Below are 20067 nucleotides of genomic sequence, written 5' to 3' on the forward strand. Positions count from 1 at the left end.
CTCCTCTGCATTATGAGATTTGAAAAATCACACTATATCAAATTACAATTCTAAAATTTTCTTTCAAAATAAAATAATTAATATTAAGAATTGTATTGAAACAAAAGCAAGCGGACACACGGTCATTTACGTGCAAGCTGTGACAAGTTCTTCACCAGATCCACGCACTAACAAAACTCTGACGAATCCTTCTGTCAGCACTTGAAGATGTTCCATGTATTTCTGAATGCCATCTTTCGATTTTGGTGGCTTTGGTAAATTTATCACCAAAAGACGGCATGTGGATGATTTTTCACGCATCAGCTTATTCAACTGTACAGCCATTTTCAGTTTTCTTACATTACTTTTCAATAACTTTGAGTCGTCTGCCGAGCTTGAAGAATTTTCTTCTTTACTATGCTGAACAAGAAGCGTTTTATCCACACTGCTGCTTGTTGTGTTTGATTTTTCATCTACGTCGTCATAAGCGAACCATTCTGGCTCAGCGTTTTCATCTTCAACATTTTCTTGATTTTCATCACTAACGTAACTATCATTTGCGAAGATGACTTTTCCATTCTTTTCAGGCATGGCAATTTCATTCACCTAAACCAGGATTCGTGATTTTCAGGTAGGAACACAAACGCGGACAGATTATTCTCAACAAACTGTGTTTGCTTATTAATTTTAGCAATTTAAGCACATTTAAATGCCGCATTACCTCAGTTTCCAAGTCAGCAGCTTGATTTACAAACTGACTGTTATTCAAACTTTGTGCTGCTTTTTGGTTGTTCTCAATGACGCAACTAATTTCCACAACTTCTACTTCTGCATCAATACGTTGATGGTATAACCATTTTTTCAACTCCTCTTTTAATATTGCACCTACAAAAAATTATCTTCTGTGATATTGTTATCAAATATTTTTAATTTGCAAAGCATTTTAAGAAAGATCCATTTGCAAATACTCATAATTGTTTCTAATAAACCTTTATGACCAATATATAATGCAAGAACATACTATTATCATTGGAATGCGCTATTGCAAAAAGCCGAATCTTGCAGCTTCTCCAAACACGGTGCTGAGTCAGCAAGTATGAAATAAAAATGAGCAAACCACCATCGTGAATTATCCACCAAATATCAATAGTGCCGCTGATTTGATCGCCAATTTCAGGAAACATCAAAAGTCCTTTAGGAATCAAAACGCACTTTTCTGCGGAACAAGCTTTACAAACCGCTTCTGAAACATAAACAAGTTGTCATAACTATACTGAAAATTCCCCTCATTCAGGGAGTAGCTTAAATGCATTTCTGAGTTTTAAATTTACAAAATATGAATTAATAAAAATCACTGTAATAATGAAAGATATTAAGCAGTTGTATTACCAAAAAAATTGTAATATTCAATGTCATTTCTTCCATTAGAGTACCAATTCTCAGGCCAGCCAATAACGACAGTATTTGGACGCAAACTGGCCATGCCAACGCATTGTAAAACAGTGTCAATATTTCTCGGTATATATGCTGATATAACTACTTCAGTAAATCCTTTTACTTTTGCTGCCTTCATCGCTTCTTTCAGAGACTGAAACATAAAATTACTTTCATATCAATTTTCCAACGTTACAGTTATGAGTAGCGTATTCTTGAATTGCAAAGCTGATGTTCTTCTTCTGCTGTATCCGTCATCAGCTTTTATTGAATGTTAAGTTTTAATAATTCAATACAACTCAAGTGCAATAATATTTACCGCTTTCAGTAATTCTGCTGCTTTTCTGTCCTTTTCATGCAAAAGATTGCCATTCATAACTGCTGCAACAATAGTCAAACCACGTCCCTTTTTCAACTGATTAGCAAAATGCATCAATTTGTTATTTTGTACATCTTGATATGCTTCAAGATTGACCAAGACCAACAGCTGTGGTCTGAATTACATGTGTGCATAAAAAGAACTGAAAAATAGATTAAATTTTAAAGCAATTGCAACATACCTCCAGTCCATTTGCTTTTGTTCAGAATCTTCGATTTGAAGCAGACTGTACTGAGCAGTAGACAACGCTAAACCTCGTAAACCATCGCCCCATTCCTTCTTGGCCCTAATCAAAATTACAAAAATTAAGTTAAGCGTTGCTTAATGCATAAATGCTAATCACCCTTTGTATTCGATGTATTTGTAAACAATTCCACAGATGGTCAATGCGACGATAGCATAATGCCAGTATGTGGAGAACATGATAAACAGATTCAAAAGTGCACCCAGAACGGCCAGACTCCAGTGATAAAAGCGGAAACGAGGCCTCCAGTTTGGTGCCTTGAGCAGTGTTTGCAAAGCACAAGCAATGTTTACAAAACAGTAAGAAAGCAAGAAGAAGAGATCCACCACTGGTGCAATGTAATCAATTCCGCCAATTAAAATAGCGGTCTCTGCAATAAGTACAGTGACGAGAAGAGCACGAAATGGCTCGTTGTTTTTAGCCACCTTGCTAAATGGATTTAAAAATGGGATGAGGTTATCCATTGCAATACTTTGAAGTAGACGTGGTGCAGCTTGCAAAAAACAGTACGTTAAACGAATTTTAAATGTACGCATATTTAGTAATACTTACTGCACAAACACTGAAGACTTGCTCCAATGCATGAAGTAAAGGAACCGATGAGCACAATCCATTCAGTAGGCCATGCAAGCATGGCTGCAGTCATTTTACCTCCCAAACTGACTCCGTACCTGAATATTTATTTCATCAAGTCGTGTTAAAATTGTAGAAAGTTTCAATCACTTGTCACGAAGGACATATCCATTTATGGAGCCTCCGTAAATGACCACAAAACTTAGATATATAAAGGATGTTGTTAAAGTTGCTGCTATGGTTCCAATAGGTATAGATTTCTGCGGGTCTTTCAAATCACCTTAAATATTTGTTATTTTAAATGCATCTTTTTGTTACGTTTTATAATACGTAAAATCACGTCAAAGTGTTTTAAGCAGAAATTCTTTTTTTAATGCTTGGTATGCAATTTCAAATCAATGCTTTGAAATTAAACTTCACATAAATTATGTGAATTGTGAAGGATGTAAATGTCAATAAATTGTAACAAAAACAATAAAGTTCTCAAAGTATAAAGAAAAGCACCTACCTGACATGTTTGCACCCGTCATGATTCCTGTTACGGAAGGAAAAAATATTGCTAGCAGCACAAAGAACGTTGTTGTGATGTCTTGCGTGACCTCCCGGTTCAGTTGGCCTTTATGTCCAACTGACGCTTCTCCCTTTCTCATATAATGTGATTTCCAGTTTTCTAATAAGTAGACATGAAATATTATCATTTTTGGGTACGTAGTTTAAATATTATAATTTATATTATTTCAACAGTAGCTGTAACTCAAAACTGAAAAATAAAAATTTTCAAACCAAGAAAGGTGTGGCCGTTGAAGCCGGGAAAGCCGGCCACGAATGCCGCGTCGTGATCCACATAGTAAGAATCACATATACGTTCATTTGTTGAATTTTTTATCACGCAATATGAATTGACAATTTTCGTCTGATTGCAAACAACCGTTCGATTTTCATCCATAAGAAATTGGGGATCAAAAAGATGCGAACCAGCCATACAAACTCTAAGTTGAATTGTCCATCAGGGAAGGATATGTGCAAAATCCGCTGCTAGAATAAAGAATCACGGTATATTACTTACTGTAGACTGGAATTGCTGTCCGATAGAAAAGCACCAAGATAAACGACCAAAACGGACAACAAAACGCAGGCAAGTGATACAGGAGCAGCAAATTGCACAAATCGTACACCGAAACAGCAGACGACAAAGATCAACAACAAAAATGCGGTTCCATAGATTCGCAAATTGTTGAACATTTGCTCGTCGTTCGGAGAATCAGTGTGACCGAAGCGAGGCAGATCCGGTGCCATGTAAATCTAAATTGAATATTCAACGTGGATGGCAGTGAGCAAATTGGAAATCTATTTACCAAAAGAATTTCCACTCCGCCTGCAAGATACATTGACGTGGCAACGGTGTTTGCCAAATAATACAAAACTCCAATGGCACCGCCAAATTCGGCTCCCAAATTGCGCGAAATCATAAAATACGCACCACCGCCTGATCATTTCAAAATTTAGTATATTTAAAGTGAAAATGGTCTTTAAATAAACAAAAAATTGAACATATGATAAAAAATACCAACTTTTTACTTTGCCGTTTGTCGCAATGGCGGAAATTGAAATGCTGGTCAAGAAAGTCTGAAATGTTTCACTGTACAGAGAATAATTGTATGGTTGGGGGAAATCATTTTACACAAAGACAGCACAAGAAAACCATAATAAATGACTGTGCTATGCCGGCAATGCCGACAATCCACAGCAAGCGTAAGAACATTTGCACGCCGAGTATGTGCTGGATGCTGGGCAAATAGACACCGAAAATTGTACCAAGTTTCGCTTTCTGTAGTGTAAAAAATGAATAGCAATTGAAAATACAAAGCATTAGCGATGTGTATGCAAATTTCAAGAAAAAACTGAGCATACTTTGTCGTCGGATTCAGTGGCCAATCCGCTGAACGTTTTGAGAAATGTCGATATTGTTGGCATGTTGGTGCTGGTGTCATCTTCGTACAAGGCCAGGCCCCTCTTGACTTGGATTTTTCCACCGCTGTGAGTGAAATCTTCCGAAACGGCTTTACGCAACATATTTGGAGTATATTCAAGCTTTTCTGACAGACGGTGTGACCAGTTGGAAAAAACAGCGACGATGAAAATTGCGAAAGTAAAGTATAAGTATCACTGGCTTGTCATTAGTGATGGCAAAATGTGATCACCTCTGATTAGCATCAAAAAGGTGCAACTCGTTTCCAATGTTCTACTTTGTGCAAGCGTTGCCGTAATAAAATCGAACCAGTTCTGCGAAAAGCAGAAGAAAGATTGGGAATGTTTTCCTTAAACATTGAGCAGATGACAAATAAATGAATTGAAAAAGTGACAAGTTCGACGGCAATTCAAGCATGCTTTGAACGCGAGTTGCATTTCATTCCGGGGTATATTTTCGAAATGAGCAGAAATGACCAATCATATCTGTCCATTTGTCATCCACCCAAGGCTTACTGTTGCAAACAAATTTTAAACAACATCCACTAGCAGAGGAGGTGGTCAGAAATTCAAATCGATGTTGTGAAACAACTTCCGGTCGAACTGAGAATATGCTTAAATTTCACAGCTTCCAACACAGCATCATTTGCTCTAACTGAGCACTGTTTTCAACTTTTTTTTAAAATACCACATACAAACTATTTAAATTTAAATTAGTTTTTTATTGTTTCACTTGATCAGTAGAAAAATTTTCTTTTCTAAAAATAAAATGGTGAAACTGCTGCGCCGTGTAAAATGCGGAACGTTTAATAAATTTATAACAAATTGCTTGAAAATTACTTCCTGACAACTGTTCTGAAAACAATTCCCAGAAATTCAGGTCAAATGATCAAAACTATTATTTGAACAGTTTCATAACCAAATTTTCAACAAATCTATTAACAGCTTTAGAAAATTTTTTAAAATATTTCATTCATCATTTATTTTGTTGTTGCAAAAGTGTGAACATTGAAATTGACATTATTCATTTGAATGATTTGAAAAATTAATAAATTTTATAATAAGTTGTCAATTAATTCGATTAAATGCAAATTATGACAATTAGGTAGCAATTTGTTTGCTCTGCTGTATTACGATTTTCCCCCAAGTATATAGGCGTGTGAAAATGACCGAATCAATTTAAATGAGAAGAATATATCAAACTGCTTGTTGAAATTATGATAACAATGTTTAATTGTATGAAATTGATTGCAGGTAAATGAAATTTTCAAAATTTACACTAGTGCAATTGTCAAATTTCACTTTGCACCTACAAAATTACGATGCGCAAGTACAATTACAAACATTAGTAGTGAAATATAATTGAAAACAACGTTGATCATTAAAATTGATAAAAAGACTATTGAACAAAATTAATTGTGGATTACTTTTATTTCTGTAGTACAAAATTTCAACATTACTTTTTAAAATGCAATTTGTAATTAATTATTCAAAATGCTGATTCTACACGAAGATGGTCATGTTTTGTTTCCAAAATACAGTTCATGATTGGTGACAGAAACAACGAGGATACAATATTTTATTGAACTAACAATAACATGCATAATAATAACATGGAAAAAAGTCATAATGAAATAAGATTTCACAACAGACTTGTCTGAACAATTCAAGAATGATATGCATTCAATTGATAACTGCTTTGTAGAGAGGAATTTTCAATAAAAAGAATAAATAGTATAACATCTGGTGAAGAAAACATAAATTTCATAAGATAAAATCAAAACATAAATATAATAATAATATAACAGATCTACTTTAAATTAATTCGAATAGAAAAAATGTCAAATTTGATCGGCCGGTCAGAAATGTATTTGTTCATTGTACATGGCGAGAAAAAATAAACACACCAAGCCGAATAAAATACCGCTGAACTGAACGAAAAATATGCCCAGTCCATTTTTGAAATTCTGCTTCAGTTCCATTTCCAATTTTCCATTCATATCCGGAATCTGATAAACAAACAAACAAAAAAATAATTATATTTCATACAATGCAAAAAATGCAACTGACCATGTTTGCGAAGGAGATGAATATGAACAATCCACCAGCAAATGCGAAGATGTAGTGATCCGCGCTTCCAATTCCGCCCAAGACAACCCCAACGACAAATCCAACGTAACATGTCAGCGCTGAAAGCAAATTGCAAACCAATGCTTTTCGTAACTTCATACCCGAGTGGATCAAAATGGCCATATCACCTAAACGTATATAAATCGATCACTATAGAATGGTTGATCTTTTCCAAAATTAGCATGCAAATGGAGACTTGCCCAATTCATGCGGTAATTCTTCGCACAACACAGCAATGCTAACACTAACTCCAGACAGTATACCCCTCGTGCACGCGGCACCAATGGACAAGCCATCGATGAAATTGTGCAGCGCATCGCCGAATATGATCATCCACGCCACGTTGGTAGTTTTCACTTCCTCGTCCGACAAGCTTGGGGTATGCTCTTCACAGCAGAGCTGAACAAGCAAAAAGCAAAAATATTATCCCAATAATTGAGCATTTTCACATCAAAGGCAAAACGGCATCATTACCCCGTTGGTAATGGCGTCCGACTTGACCAACAGTATCTTCTCCAACTCGCATTCCTCTTCTTCTCGTTCATCTTGGACTTTGTTCTTGGTCAAATTGCTTGTCAATGCCGCACTTTCCAACGAAATAAAATTGTCACTTCCTTTCAGTGAAGCTTCCTCAATTTTAATAATGGCTGACTCTACTTCCGCTTGAATACTTTTCGAGGTGACCAACTAAGAAAACAGGAAGTAAACAACCAAAAGCTATACACATACAGTTACCTCTCTGAATGCGGATGCTGCTCTGATAGTATTGTCGACAAGGTAAAATAGAAAAAATCCAGAAACCAATGTCCACAACACTTTGGAATTGTTTATCGCATTGAAATCCAAACCCAACGCCTACAAACGTTCAACTGATATCAAATTGATTACGAAAACACCAACACAGGCTCATTTAGAACGGGATACGTACACTAGGCAGGAGGTGGAAAATAGCCGTGCCGGACAGTGAACCAACGCCCAAACCGACGCACCAGTCCAACAACGTTTGCCAGCGTTTCTTATTCACCAACGGGAAGAGCAGGATACCAACTATGGCAGCGAAGTTGATCAACGTCACCAAGGATATACCGACCACCCAGACTTGCCAGAAGGGAGGAGTTTCGTATTCGTTGCAGAATTTTCCAGTGGGGCAAACTTGGGAACCACCGTCAGCCATTTGGAAATTTGTCGATTCAATCATGATTCACTGAAAAGGAGAAAAAAAACATTATAATCAATTAACAATACACATCTCTTTTCAGCAAATCAATAAATTCAATTTAATAATGCAAAAGTGAAGTCGAGACACAGCATACTTTACATTTATAACAATTATTATTACATTATTGTAGGAGAAGTTTGCATAGGACAGTTGAGATGACAGAATAGTTGAATAGTTGTCCGATGAAAATAAACGGAAATTGGTGAACAAGCAAGCCACCAAAGAAGAGAAGCGTTATCTTAAATAATCTGACAAAACACCACCAAGCATGGGATGAGGGAGGGGGGGAGAAGGTGGGGTTAGACAAATATTTATGTCCAGCTCAGGTCAACAACATTCACTCGAAGCGTGCCGAAAAAGTGATCAACACACAACGCTGACCATTACAGGGCATATAAAATCCTATCACAAAGCAAATGGAACCACCACCCTGTCAATAACAAAGTCGACATTCGTGTGCAAATGACAAATATCCAAACAACTTAACAACGAAGCTTATGCTGTTTTCTCGCTTTTCGGCTTCTTCTCTCTCTAGTCGACCGAAACAATTGTTGTCGGTTGTTCAAGATACCGATGCTTGTACTTCAACTGCAAATTTAGCTGATCCGTTCGGCAGCTGTGAAAATGTCGAATATATATATATATATGTGTGAACAGTGGCGTCGGCCGCTGCCTTGTACTGCACATGTGATTGGCAAACAACCTTGAAAAAGCCAAAACGCACAACTGTCATAAAAATGCAGATCAATTTCACGTTAACCAACAAACTAACAACGGAAGTGACTTCCATGAATTTCACTTGATGTAAAATTAATTCATCAATCAATTGCTAACTTTATCACAATTCTGACACAATATTCAGAAGACAAGATACAAAAATTGGAATAATACGGTCAGAAATTTCCTGGCAACATTTGTTTCTACTATCAAGATGAATAAAGCAGAAATCTGTTGTTTATTTGAAACTGAAAATGATTCATATCACAACATTATTCACGGACAAGCATGTGTCATGATGTGGAAATAAACAAATGAACATTTATCACAGCTTCGCTTCAAAACAGACCAATTTCGATAGTAGTTTTCCAAATGAAGCAAACCAAATCATCCCAACAACACTGTATATATGAATATTTGTTCAAAAAAAATTGAAATAAAAACTACAATCTCTACAGATGAAGACAATTCTTTGTCCAAAGCGTTCATTTTATCAATTCCATTCCAATACCACATCACAATTGTAATTCATAACATTTTCAAACAAAATGGCACATTTGTACGAATGTTGTCGAAACGGATTTCATTTAATCTCATACTTTAAAGCTGTTTGCCATAAAAAACGACGACAAAATCGACTTTCATCCAAAACATGGAAGACAAATTAAATGGTGAAAAAAAACCACTGATCGAACTAATATTATCATTTGTTGAAGAAGTCGAATATTCGAAAATTTCAAAAGCAATTGAAATTCAACTTTACAAAAACGATGATTCACACGTTTTAGAGAAAATCAATTCTAAAAGTAATTTATAATTTTTTTTAACACCACAAATAAAAAAGCAGGAACTAATGTTAACCTTACTATACACGTTCGCATTTGAACGATCATTTATGGGATATTTTTAAACTTTGAATTTTATATTTAAACATAAATAAAGATTGTTTACAAATTTTACACTCTCCAACATTCTAAATATTGAAAAACTTCAGATTTCAGAAGAACAACTGAATTTTAATTCTCAAATGGAACAATTCTTTGTAGATTCTTGTAAAAATTATTTTTTTGAACAAATTTCAATCAACAGACAGACAATTCATCTTACTTTAAATTTAAAATGCATATTTCACATATCATGTCAACAATAAGAACTCAATATTCCGCCTTGATGGTAGAAAATTATTTTCAACGGTAGAATCAAATGATTGGCAAGTATTAATAGATATCATTAAACAACAGTTTGATCAGTTAAAATTTTATGGCATATTTTCAAATTAACTTCACTATATAAAAAGATAAAAAATTTTAACAATCTGTAAATAGAATAAAATTGAAGCTTTCATATTGTATCAAATGGCTGATACGATTGTTTAGGAGCAATTTTGTTTTCAATTTCCACCTCCTTCATTAATACAAAATTAAACTAACTCTATTTTATACAGTACACTCGTTATGATTTTTAATTTGTACTCTCATAACACTGAAGCATTAAATATTCATAAGCAAGAATACTTGAGGCGAATCAAGATAATAGTCGTTGCCATTATAAAGTAAATAAAACTATTTTTAGAAAATTTGACCAAGTAATTCTGGAATAAATTCCAATTTGAAGCAATTACTAGAGTAACAATTGAATTATTGAAAAGATTAAAAGTTGAATTTTGACCACTGACAACTGAAGCAGGTAGATGCAAAATTTTTAATCTTCACTTTCAAACATTGAATTTTTAAACTAGCATAAGTACAATAAAATTTGGTATGGAAAATTGCAATTAATTAACGTATAGTTTTAATTAATATAATGTAATGTGTATAATTGTAATTAATATAAAATTTTAAAAAATAATAATAAAAGTTCAATTGGAATGCCTATAATAAATGAATGTCAATTTTGTACGTTTATTTGTTATTGGAATTGTTTTCCGGATTAATAAAATGACAAAATTAAAACTTTGAAAATTATTTTAAAAGAAATGAAAATATAAAAATTGCATGAAACAAAATTGACAATTGTTCATATTTTTCCAATAATATTATATTTAAATATTCTTTTGATTAAAGAAAGTAAGAGATAATCAAAAATATTGATTTTTCCATCTTGTTCTATATAAAACTGAAATTTATGTTCATATTATTGATTGACAAGTGTAAAAACAAAGCCGAAGCAAATTGCATGCTTGTGAACAGCTTAAAGATTGAAAATTTGCATCAGTAGCTTACTCAACCACTGACAAAATGTTCATCAAATGCATCATTCAGTTCAAAGCGGTGGACTGTGAATTGAATTGAAATCTTTTGATAAATGCAACAGATAGCAAATGTGCAAACTTTTCTTATTCATATTGAAGGGATTATTTTAGTTCATTAATTTTGCAATTTTTCTTTATTCTACAGAACATTTACATTTCATTTCAGAATTGATATGATAATTTTACTTAATTTTTCAATTAACAAAATCCAAATCATCATTAATGCATATACGTGAGGATAATATTGTTTCTACATTGATACTAATAATTGAAGTTTATGGAACTATCGGTAGTATAAATGGAAAAAAAGCATCAAATGACAGTAAAATGTTATTTACATCAATATTTAAAAGTAAAAAACCCACTACAAACTGACTACTTGTATATAAGATTGAAAAAACAACAAAATATCATAAATCAGACACTAATTAGCATGTATGGTTAATTTTACAAACATATTACTGCTGCTACGACTACTACTCATATTACAAGTGGGCAATATTAAAATAATTGGTAATTTTTTATTGTTCAATGGATTAAGCAAACATTGACAGCAGTGAAACAGATGGTGTAATTTTTATTCGATCCATTTTTTAGCTTATCTTCTTCACTGATTGAATGACGAGAAGCAGATTTTCCAAGATCAGCTTAAATGAATTTTAATAAATAGCAGCTGTTTAAATCTTTTCAATTTATACATGTCTGGGTGTATTTGTGTGCGTGCGTGTGTATGTATGTATGCACGTATGTGGGTGTGATATAAAATACTATTAGTCATTTTAGTAGGTGCGTATAAATCATCTGATCTTCTGATGTCAACTTTTGAAAAATTTTCTAAGCCAATTTTCTCAACCTTGATTATTAGTAGTTTGGCTTGGTGAAATTATTCTTTGTTTTCTCCGTGTGATTATTAAAAGCGTTTTCCAACGAGAATATCTGACTACTTCCATATATGACGTTCCACTGATATGACATTTTATGCGAACGAAAAAAACAATATTCTACATTTATTTAAAAATCAACCACCAATCAAAGAGTGCAAAAATATTGTACAAAAGAGAATTGTTTTAACTGGTAGGATTAATTTTTCTTTTTTAATTTAATAAGTTATGCTTTATTGACGTGTATAATAAGTTTTCATTGAAATTTGCGTGCGTCTACGTAAAATTTTTCAATTTTACATAATTGAATTTATAGTTAAAAATCCGTTCCAATATTGAACTTTAAACAAATGCTCCAATTATTTAATGTCTTCTATTCTTTAACTGCCATCAAATAGTTTAATTGTATTTCAAAAACAAAAATTATGATATTATTATTTTATTTTATCGCAAAATGTATACGAATACCTTTCTGTGGTAATTTCCGCATTCAATTATTCGACTAATATAATAATTTACATGTGGACTTAATAAGATAATTTAAACTGGAATTTTCATATTTCCTTGGAAATTGTCTTTTCTTTCTACTTCAAACGAGTGCGCATTTGCAGTTAAAGTTTACGTAATAACCACAGTGATCTATTAATTTTTTTTCATAAATGCTTCATTTTTAATTGTGAAATAATAATATTACTTTAAATTTCAAAAATTCAATAAAACTTTAATAAATTCCCACTTTACTTCACCTTTCACGTCTACGTCGAACAGACGTTACGTTGCGAATATTAAATTATTGTTCAAATATTTAACCGAATAAACTTTTTTTGATTTCGTAATTTGCTTCATTAAAAATTATTTCACTTTATTCTTTAAGAATATATAACAAATTTCATGAACAACAAAACATAAAATATAATAATGAACTTGGTAATTGTATATCTTCATTGTGTTGATAGGGTTCAGTGTTTTATTTTGATAGATAGTACTGTAAAAACATTTTGAAAAAATGCAATCAATAGCATCGAAGGCAACTATGAATGTAATAACAGTGATAATTTTTAAATATAACTTATTTACTGTAATTAAAATGAAGTAATCAATGAAATTATAGACAGAAATTTTGAATAAGCAGCATTTTGTTTTTATCATTTCAAACGGCATTTATCAAAAACTTCATTCTACTGTAATATGTTTGTTATTCAACACACAACGTTATTTGTAATTGTGTTGCATATTTTTGTAGTTTTATTGTCTAAAAATTCAAACCCATTTTTAGGAGCTTTTCAAAATTTTGACCATTTTTTGTTTATTGCTAAAATTGTCAAACGATTTGGGATTACATTAATTTTTATATTTCCATGTTTTCTTCTTTGACGTAAAAATTGTTTTTTGCTTTTTTTTACAAAAATTTGCTTTGGGTATTGTTTATATCAAACGTGAAAGCCTTTGCCTACACTGTTTGTCAGTGTCACCTAGCCAGAACAGTATTAGCATTATTTAAAAAAATAAATAATGACCATGCGTTAATATTTATCGAATTGGAATTGCAATTCAACGGCCCTGCCAATTTGACAGTGGATTAAATTGCAATTTGATCAGTACCAATTATTCTCCTTTTCCTCATTAAAATTAAAATTCTTTACAACAGGCGAAATGTATTTTTCTTTTATTTGTGCTTTTTTGCTTTGCTTTATTTTATTGTTTTTTTTTCAAAAGCAGATGATGATGATGATTAATCAATAAACAAATCGACCGACCTTTTATACTTGTCAAATTTTATTTGCTTACTGTACTCGTGTTGATGACCCAGAATAATAGAGGGTGATTGTCAGGTAGAATTTTACAAAAAAATTTGCATACTTTTCGGGGCGAAAGCAAACAAATCTTGAAATGTCGAAGCGTTTGATTTGCGCTGTTGCGGACGGACGGAGCGCATGAGATCTGTAATTAGCAATTTCCACCAAGCAGTTAGTGATTGATCAATAAAGCACAGTCTAATTAAATTTCGTTGAACCTGAGAAATGGAGCTCTTGATGTCATCATCGTCGACAGGACCGCATCTAGGTGATCTTTTTTTTTTCTCTTCTTCTCTTACTTTAACAACCGCCCATTTACATCTTTAACTGTCGTTTGTAAGCTATTTGTCGACGTGTGTGGAACTTGCTTTATTTGTGAATCATATTTTGTGCTTTTGTAAAATTGGAACGTAAATTTTGGAATATTTCAAATTTTGAACAACTGCCACATTTTCAGCAATTTTGTCAAACTTTGAAAATGGATGCATCACTGTCCACTGTGCTCAGAGCATTCATAATCGACTGGCAACAGTTCCACTGTACTTTTGTGTTCACTCAGTTCAGCAAGAACGTTTCCATCCAAGATCCAACAATCACTGGTCAGTATTTTTTTAACTTTTTATTTTCTATTCCAATTTTATTGTTATTATTTCTTTCTTACTGTCAGTGTAGGATTTAGTTAAAATTTGCATGTTGATCAATTGGACCAGATTGATAACAAGGCGAAAAACAATATTTTTCAATTAAAATCATGCTCATTTGAAATTTGTTTAGATTGAAAATTGATTCTGTTATTCAGCAATTTAAATCAATAGAACGCAATAAAGATGATAGTCATGTGAAAACTGATACATGTGTATCACTTTAAGCTGTGGTAAACAACTTCTGAAAACAAAAAAAAACAAAAACATGACAATTCGCTACACACTAACTTGTAAAATAATTATTTCACTATATTTTTTCTAAAATATTATATTTTTCTTCAGCATAGTGAAATTGCACTGTTTTTGTATTTTGTTTTCGATGTTTTGCCTTGCACGTTGGTGTGGTAGAGAATCTCAGGCAACGGATTGCGATGTTCACTTGAAAAAGCGAATCGTATAAAATGCAAATAATTTCGAATAATTTGCCGATCGTTTACGTTTTCAACTGAGCCCAGTAAATATTGTCATTTATTACTATTTGATCACACAAATTGAACAACGGTGGTGATGATATTATTCAAATTTCTTTTCTCTTTTATTGCTTTTGCAAATTTGCTGTTCATCATTCTGGCAATAGAATTGTACATATTTGAAATTTTAAAATTATTAAATTGAATTTCACCATGAAACTGATTCAGTGCAAAAAAAATTTCAGATTTGAAAAACTTGAAGTACACTCCGATGTCATCTTCTTTAACGGCAGTGATGCAGATAACAAGACACACTTCTTCTGCACTTGACGATAAAAGGTAAGAAGAAAATTTTTTTTTTGCCTTTTTTAAATTTCAATTCATCTCTTGAAACTTTTGTTTTCCGCAATAATATCTAGGATGTCAGTGGTTCAGCTTAGCATATAGACACACAAAACATTCATTTCAACAATGTATAATGATAATTAGATTTTATAAAGTGAAGTGGAATTGTGAGACATTTTTATCAACTGTATAAACATTGTATTTTTTTTTAATTTTCAAAATGAAACAAAATAAACAGAGGTACTTTAAACTTTTCCGAAAAATAAATATTCGCATGTTGACGATATGTGAAATTGCAATCAAAAGTTAATCGGTGACGAAGTTTCCATTTAATTTATAACAAAATTTGCAAAAAATAATATATATACACACGTGAGGGAATAAGGGACAACTTCCGCCTATTGTCAATATTTTCTGCGTAATATTTATTATAATGCTGTTTCAGAAGAATGTAAATTTATCAATTTTAAAAGTAAATTTATTTGTTCTGAGCAAACTCCTCCCATCTTAGAGTTCAACAATACCGCAGAAATGTTCTATCATTGCTACTGTGTTGCAGACGTATTGTTTCGAAATTGTACTATCATTAGCAAACAAACATCATTTCAATCTTTTAATAAAAGTGAATCCGATAAATAACCCTTTTAAGCCGGTCTATTTATTCATAAATAAGTTACTGTGCTTGTTTACTTTTTTTGTTCATCTAACCAATGTAGTCTGCAAATGGGCTAGTAGAAAATTTTGCATAACAGTGAATATATACGAAAAATAGCATCCACTATGCGTTGTGCTTTACTATGCTGCTTTGAATTAATTTTCCAACTGTGCAACTTGCCATCATAAATGCCTTGTCAAAAATTTAAAAGCCACTGGTAAAGTATATTTGTTTGTAAAACACTGCCCGTAATTTCTGGTCTTCTTTTAAAGGTAAACATGCTTTTTTCATCTGTTTTGCTTAATGTAGCTTGTTTTACACTTTGCGCGCTTAGATTTGATTTTTTTTGTTATTCCACATTCATAATTTACGAAACAATATTTTAAATATTATTTTATAATTATGTAAAGCTGAAATGCAATGAAGTTGAACTTTTAAATCAAAATTTCAAAAAACTGAATGATAATTTTCGATTTAGCATAAAACATCTTACTGCACAACATTTGGCATATGTGATACAAAATAAATATTTTTGTTTTTACAAATGAAAAATAATTAATTTGTTTGTGATTAATAAATAATATTCTAGTACAGTATCTATTAATTGATATTTTTCTTAACTTAATGATTTATTTTTGCAATCTTTTGCTAACTAAGTATTCCATTTCATGCTGTATGTTTTTTCGAAGATTTTAAGCAACTTTTTCATATTTCATATTCATCTGAATTTCCCAAAGTATTTCAATAATTTATAAGTGGATAGATTCAGAAATGCAGAAATTATTATCACACTGAACATCGACATTTTGGGAAATATTAACAAAATTGTGCTGGAAGATTAAACGAAAATTAAACATTAAGATATTTCATTATGATAATTTTTTAAAAAATAATTATGTACATGTCTGACGGGTAAATAAATATCTTACTGCATGTTTATTATGGCAACATTATATGGCAGTTGCATTTCTTTTTAGTCTGTAAATATTATTATATTTCAGTAAAAGAATTTTTAACAAATTAATTTACCTTTATATCTCATGAATATTTTTTTAATTTGTTTTGTTAGCTTATTTTAATATGATATTTTGCAGTGTTTTTTTAAAGAATACTGTAAAAGTTTATTGCAGAAGATTTTACACTTTTCTAGTCATATGTAATTTCAGTGTTTTTCTTGGAAAAAATTCTCATATTGATAATAGTAGCAATGATATAGTATGATTTTTAAATGATAATGTGAAATTAATTATTAGATAAAATTTATATCTGTAAGCTTAATAATAACGTTGAGAGTATGGAATTATTTTACGCTTCTCAATTAAAGCTGCAAATTGCATTTTTACTTTATTCAAAGAAAAATAATTAAAAAAAAGAATTGAAATATGGTTCATTTGTATTCTACATTTTCAGTGATGCATCTCTTTTCATTCCATTCATGTTTCTGTATTAATTTTAATTTTTCCAATTAATATGCAATTTGTTACATGTATTTTGCATTACTGTGTGAAATGGATGGCATAATGTTGTTAAGTTTCTAATGAAAAAAGGAATATATATATATTTCATCAGAGAAGCATATGAACAATAATTGCAACTGCAATCTGAGGAAGTTGTTGCAAGTTGATGGAGTTTTTTATTGTTTTTCGCAATTGTTTTGTTCATTTTTTGAAGATATTCTGAATATTTTCTACATTTTTATTAATACTTTTTTTATTACTTTTTTCTATCATTAAATTGCGATACAATTCCAACTCGTGGTGGTGCTCAAAAGCTTTGAGGTTAGTAAAACTGAATCAGTTATCCGTTTCCGATGTGATATTTATTTCGGTTTGATTTTAAATATTGTACCGTTTTTTTTCGAATGGAATTCAGTGATTCTATTTAATATTAATTTTTCTTGATCAACCGATTCCTTTAAAACGTGTACAATTATTTCAATTAAACATATTTTAAGAAGGGCATTGTGCTTGCTAATTTAAACAATTCTCCATATTGTAAACGGATTTAATTTGATTTAATGACATTATAAAACACATTCAAGGATTCTGTGAGTTTTATAAAATGCAAAAATTTGTACAACGAATAATAATGAAACTTTATGTGTGTGATAAACTGGGCAATTCCCGTATAAAATGCGCGTGTTTTGGCATACTGAGGTTTTATTTGATGTATTTTACGCGGTTCCAAGCAATTTCTGCTTTATTCAACTTAAGCTAACGTTTGATCCTGTGACCAACTGCAAACGATGATTGTCACTAATCTGAAAATTGAATTGGCAATTTAGAGCGGATCCGCGATGACGATGCACCCAGCAAATTTAAGAACAAACGTTAAGTAGGTTCAGCAGATAAGATCAATCAGGAGAAATGTTCGTTCGATTGGACTGTTGTTGGTCAGGCTTGCAAGTAGCTTCCATTTTGTCCATTTTACCACTTCTCAGTGTTCTGTGCTTTGCTTAACGAGAAAATCTGCGCGATTTATCTCGCTCGTCAATCGGATACGTTTGATTGGGCACGCCTGTGTTCAATAGTTGTAAACGATCACCGCGTTGATGGCTAGGCAACACCGCTGCACCCGCTTTCAGCCGACTGATGACGACATTTTTGACAGCAACTATTGCATCTTTTAAGATTAATTGTTCATAACTGCCTAATCTAACATTAAGCTCGACGACGATCGCTCTCGACCACAAAAACTTATGCCAATGACCAAGCAGGCTGTGCTGAACAGACGAATTCGCATAAAAATGTCTTTCTTCTGAAGCTTACCTTTTCCTGTTGGGCACAATGAATGTCTTTTCTTTTGAAATTTCAATTTTTAAAAAGCAGTATCTTTTTTTCTTTTTATCTTTTCAAGTCATTTTAAAAGAGTTCACTTTTTTAACAGCTAAATCAATCTGCTTCTGGTAATAACCAACTGTCATTGCTGTAATTAATTAGCACGAACTGTTAACGCTAAAATGTAAAATTGATATCGTATATTATTCAAATATTAAAAAGTATACAATATTGGACAAGGAGACGAATGGGATTTCAGTCTAATTTTCAAAACTCCAACAACCTGAAAGCAAGATGTTCTTCATCTACACATACCTATTGAGAATATTGAAGCGAATAAAACGTTGATGTGATGTTAAATTCAATTGCAAGCTGCGAGCAGTTATTTCGCTTGTGAAAAGCAATCTGAATGTAGTACTTGTTTATTAATTAGCAATCAAATTTTTAATGGTGATAAAGTTCTTTTCTTTTTTAAACAACTTTGAAAATAAATTTCAGAAAGTTTTGCACCTTACAATAGTTCATTTGACACTGATGGTAGTTGTTGAATGAGAGAGGAATTTGGGCTGTATAAAGGACCTGTGATTAGTAAGCAAACAATGAACACAAAAAAATAAAAGTTTTACGTGTTTTGTCAAAGTAATTTGAATAAAATAATATCAGTAAGGCAAGCAATTTTTCGGTCGTCAATGACCGCACAGTTTGGGCATAGTGTTCGTTGTACTGTTGGCAAATGTTTTGTTGAAACTGAAATTATTTGAGAAATTCATAATTACTCATAGTGCATAATTCATTGTGTAATAATTGTTATCAGAAAAAAAACAGAAAAACAGCATCATTATCCACTGTAGCAATTACCTTGTAGTGTGTAATTTCATTGATCGTTAATTTCAAGCTTCACAAAATCAAAGCGAGTAATCGATATACACTTGGCACCGTCTTTAATGCTTCTCATTCTATTTGCAAAGAAAATGAACGAACACTTGAAAGAAAGCGTTGTTGTGAAAAATTTTCATTTCTACAAATAAATATACTTATTGTTTTGTTTAAAGTTTGTTATAATAGAAAATAGCCTTTGTTTATAATATTGAAAAGCTTTACAACAATGTGCGTGAAATTAAATAAGTGCAAGTAAACTACAGTTTTATTTTTTGAACAATTATTATTACAACAGTAAAATTTAAATAAATTGAAAGTAGCAGTTGAATGAATGTGAGAATTAATAGTCTGAAATTATGAACATAATTGACCCGAAATAGTCTGCTTAAACTTGGTTTTCCACGAGAGTACAAGCTTGATATAGGGAACATGAAAATACTTCAAGACAATTAGCCATGGGCAGCATCGCTATAAGCTAAGCCGATGTGGCGACGAGCAATTCGCTGAAATATGAATACTCAGTGCAATTGAGTCTGCGTCAAATCAAACCGAAGTCGGTGAAACATGTAGATTTCGACAATTAGTATTCACCCCAAACATTGCATCAGGTCGTCAGTTGCTTGCCGTGTTTAATTTGCAAATTACAAATGTAAGATAATTTTATTGTTATTTCATTAAAACAGTTTTTCAGAGTACATTCTACATTAAAATATTTTTCTATTCTAT

General features: G+C 31.9%; 4 protein-coding genes across 4 annotated transcripts; 1 reads left to right on the forward strand and 3 right to left on the reverse strand.

Annotated features, from left to right (window-relative positions):
* Nucleotides 1-126: 126 nt before the first annotated feature.
* Nucleotides 127-4682, reverse strand: Tsp_05261 (amino acid permease family protein). Its single transcript, XM_003371572.1, has 14 exons — nt 4521-4682; nt 4181-4235; nt 3965-4095; nt 3676-3911; nt 3118-3254; nt 2760-2889; nt 2589-2707; nt 2136-2529; nt 1974-2078; nt 1733-1907; nt 1369-1567; nt 1001-1222; nt 701-864; nt 127-585 (listed from the first exon to the last, which is right to left on the reverse strand). The coding sequence occupies exons 1-14, from the start codon at nt 4680-4682 to the stop codon at nt 127-129; spliced, it is 2688 nt and encodes an 895-aa protein (XP_003371620.1).
* A 1754-nt stretch (nt 4683-6436) lies between these two features.
* Tsp_05260 (metal cation transporter, zinc (Zn2+)-iron (Fe2+) permease (ZIP) family) lies at nt 6437-7905 on the reverse strand. The gene is made up of 6 exons (XM_003371573.1): nt 7636-7905; nt 7443-7562; nt 7182-7394; nt 6971-7106; nt 6648-6835; nt 6437-6586 (listed from the first exon to the last, which is right to left on the reverse strand). The coding sequence occupies exons 1-6, from the start codon at nt 7903-7905 to the stop codon at nt 6437-6439; spliced, it is 1077 nt and encodes a 358-aa protein (XP_003371621.1).
* A 6144-nt stretch (nt 7906-14049) lies between these two features.
* Tsp_05259 (conserved hypothetical protein) lies at nt 14050-15485 on the forward strand. The gene is made up of 4 exons (XM_003371574.1): nt 14050-14174; nt 14558-14669; nt 14948-15024; nt 15476-15485. The coding sequence occupies exons 1-4, from the start codon at nt 14050-14052 to the stop codon at nt 15483-15485; spliced, it is 324 nt and encodes a 107-aa protein (XP_003371622.1).
* A 2655-nt stretch (nt 15486-18140) lies between these two features.
* On the reverse strand, nt 18141-19417 carry Tsp_05258 (hypothetical protein). Its single transcript, XM_003371575.1, has 6 exons — nt 19392-19417; nt 19157-19209; nt 18978-19041; nt 18778-18867; nt 18454-18484; nt 18141-18407 (listed from the first exon to the last, which is right to left on the reverse strand). Exons 1-6 carry the CDS (start codon nt 19415-19417, stop codon nt 18141-18143), a joined length of 531 nt encoding a protein of 176 aa, XP_003371623.1.
* Between the last annotated feature and the right edge of the window lie 650 nt (nt 19418-20067).

Source organism: Trichinella spiralis, assembly GCF_000181795.1.
Source record: "Trichinella spiralis strain ISS 195 chromosome Unknown Scfld9, whole genome shotgun sequence".
NCBI lineage: Eukaryota > Metazoa > Nematoda > Enoplea > Trichinellida > Trichinellidae > Trichinella > Trichinella spiralis.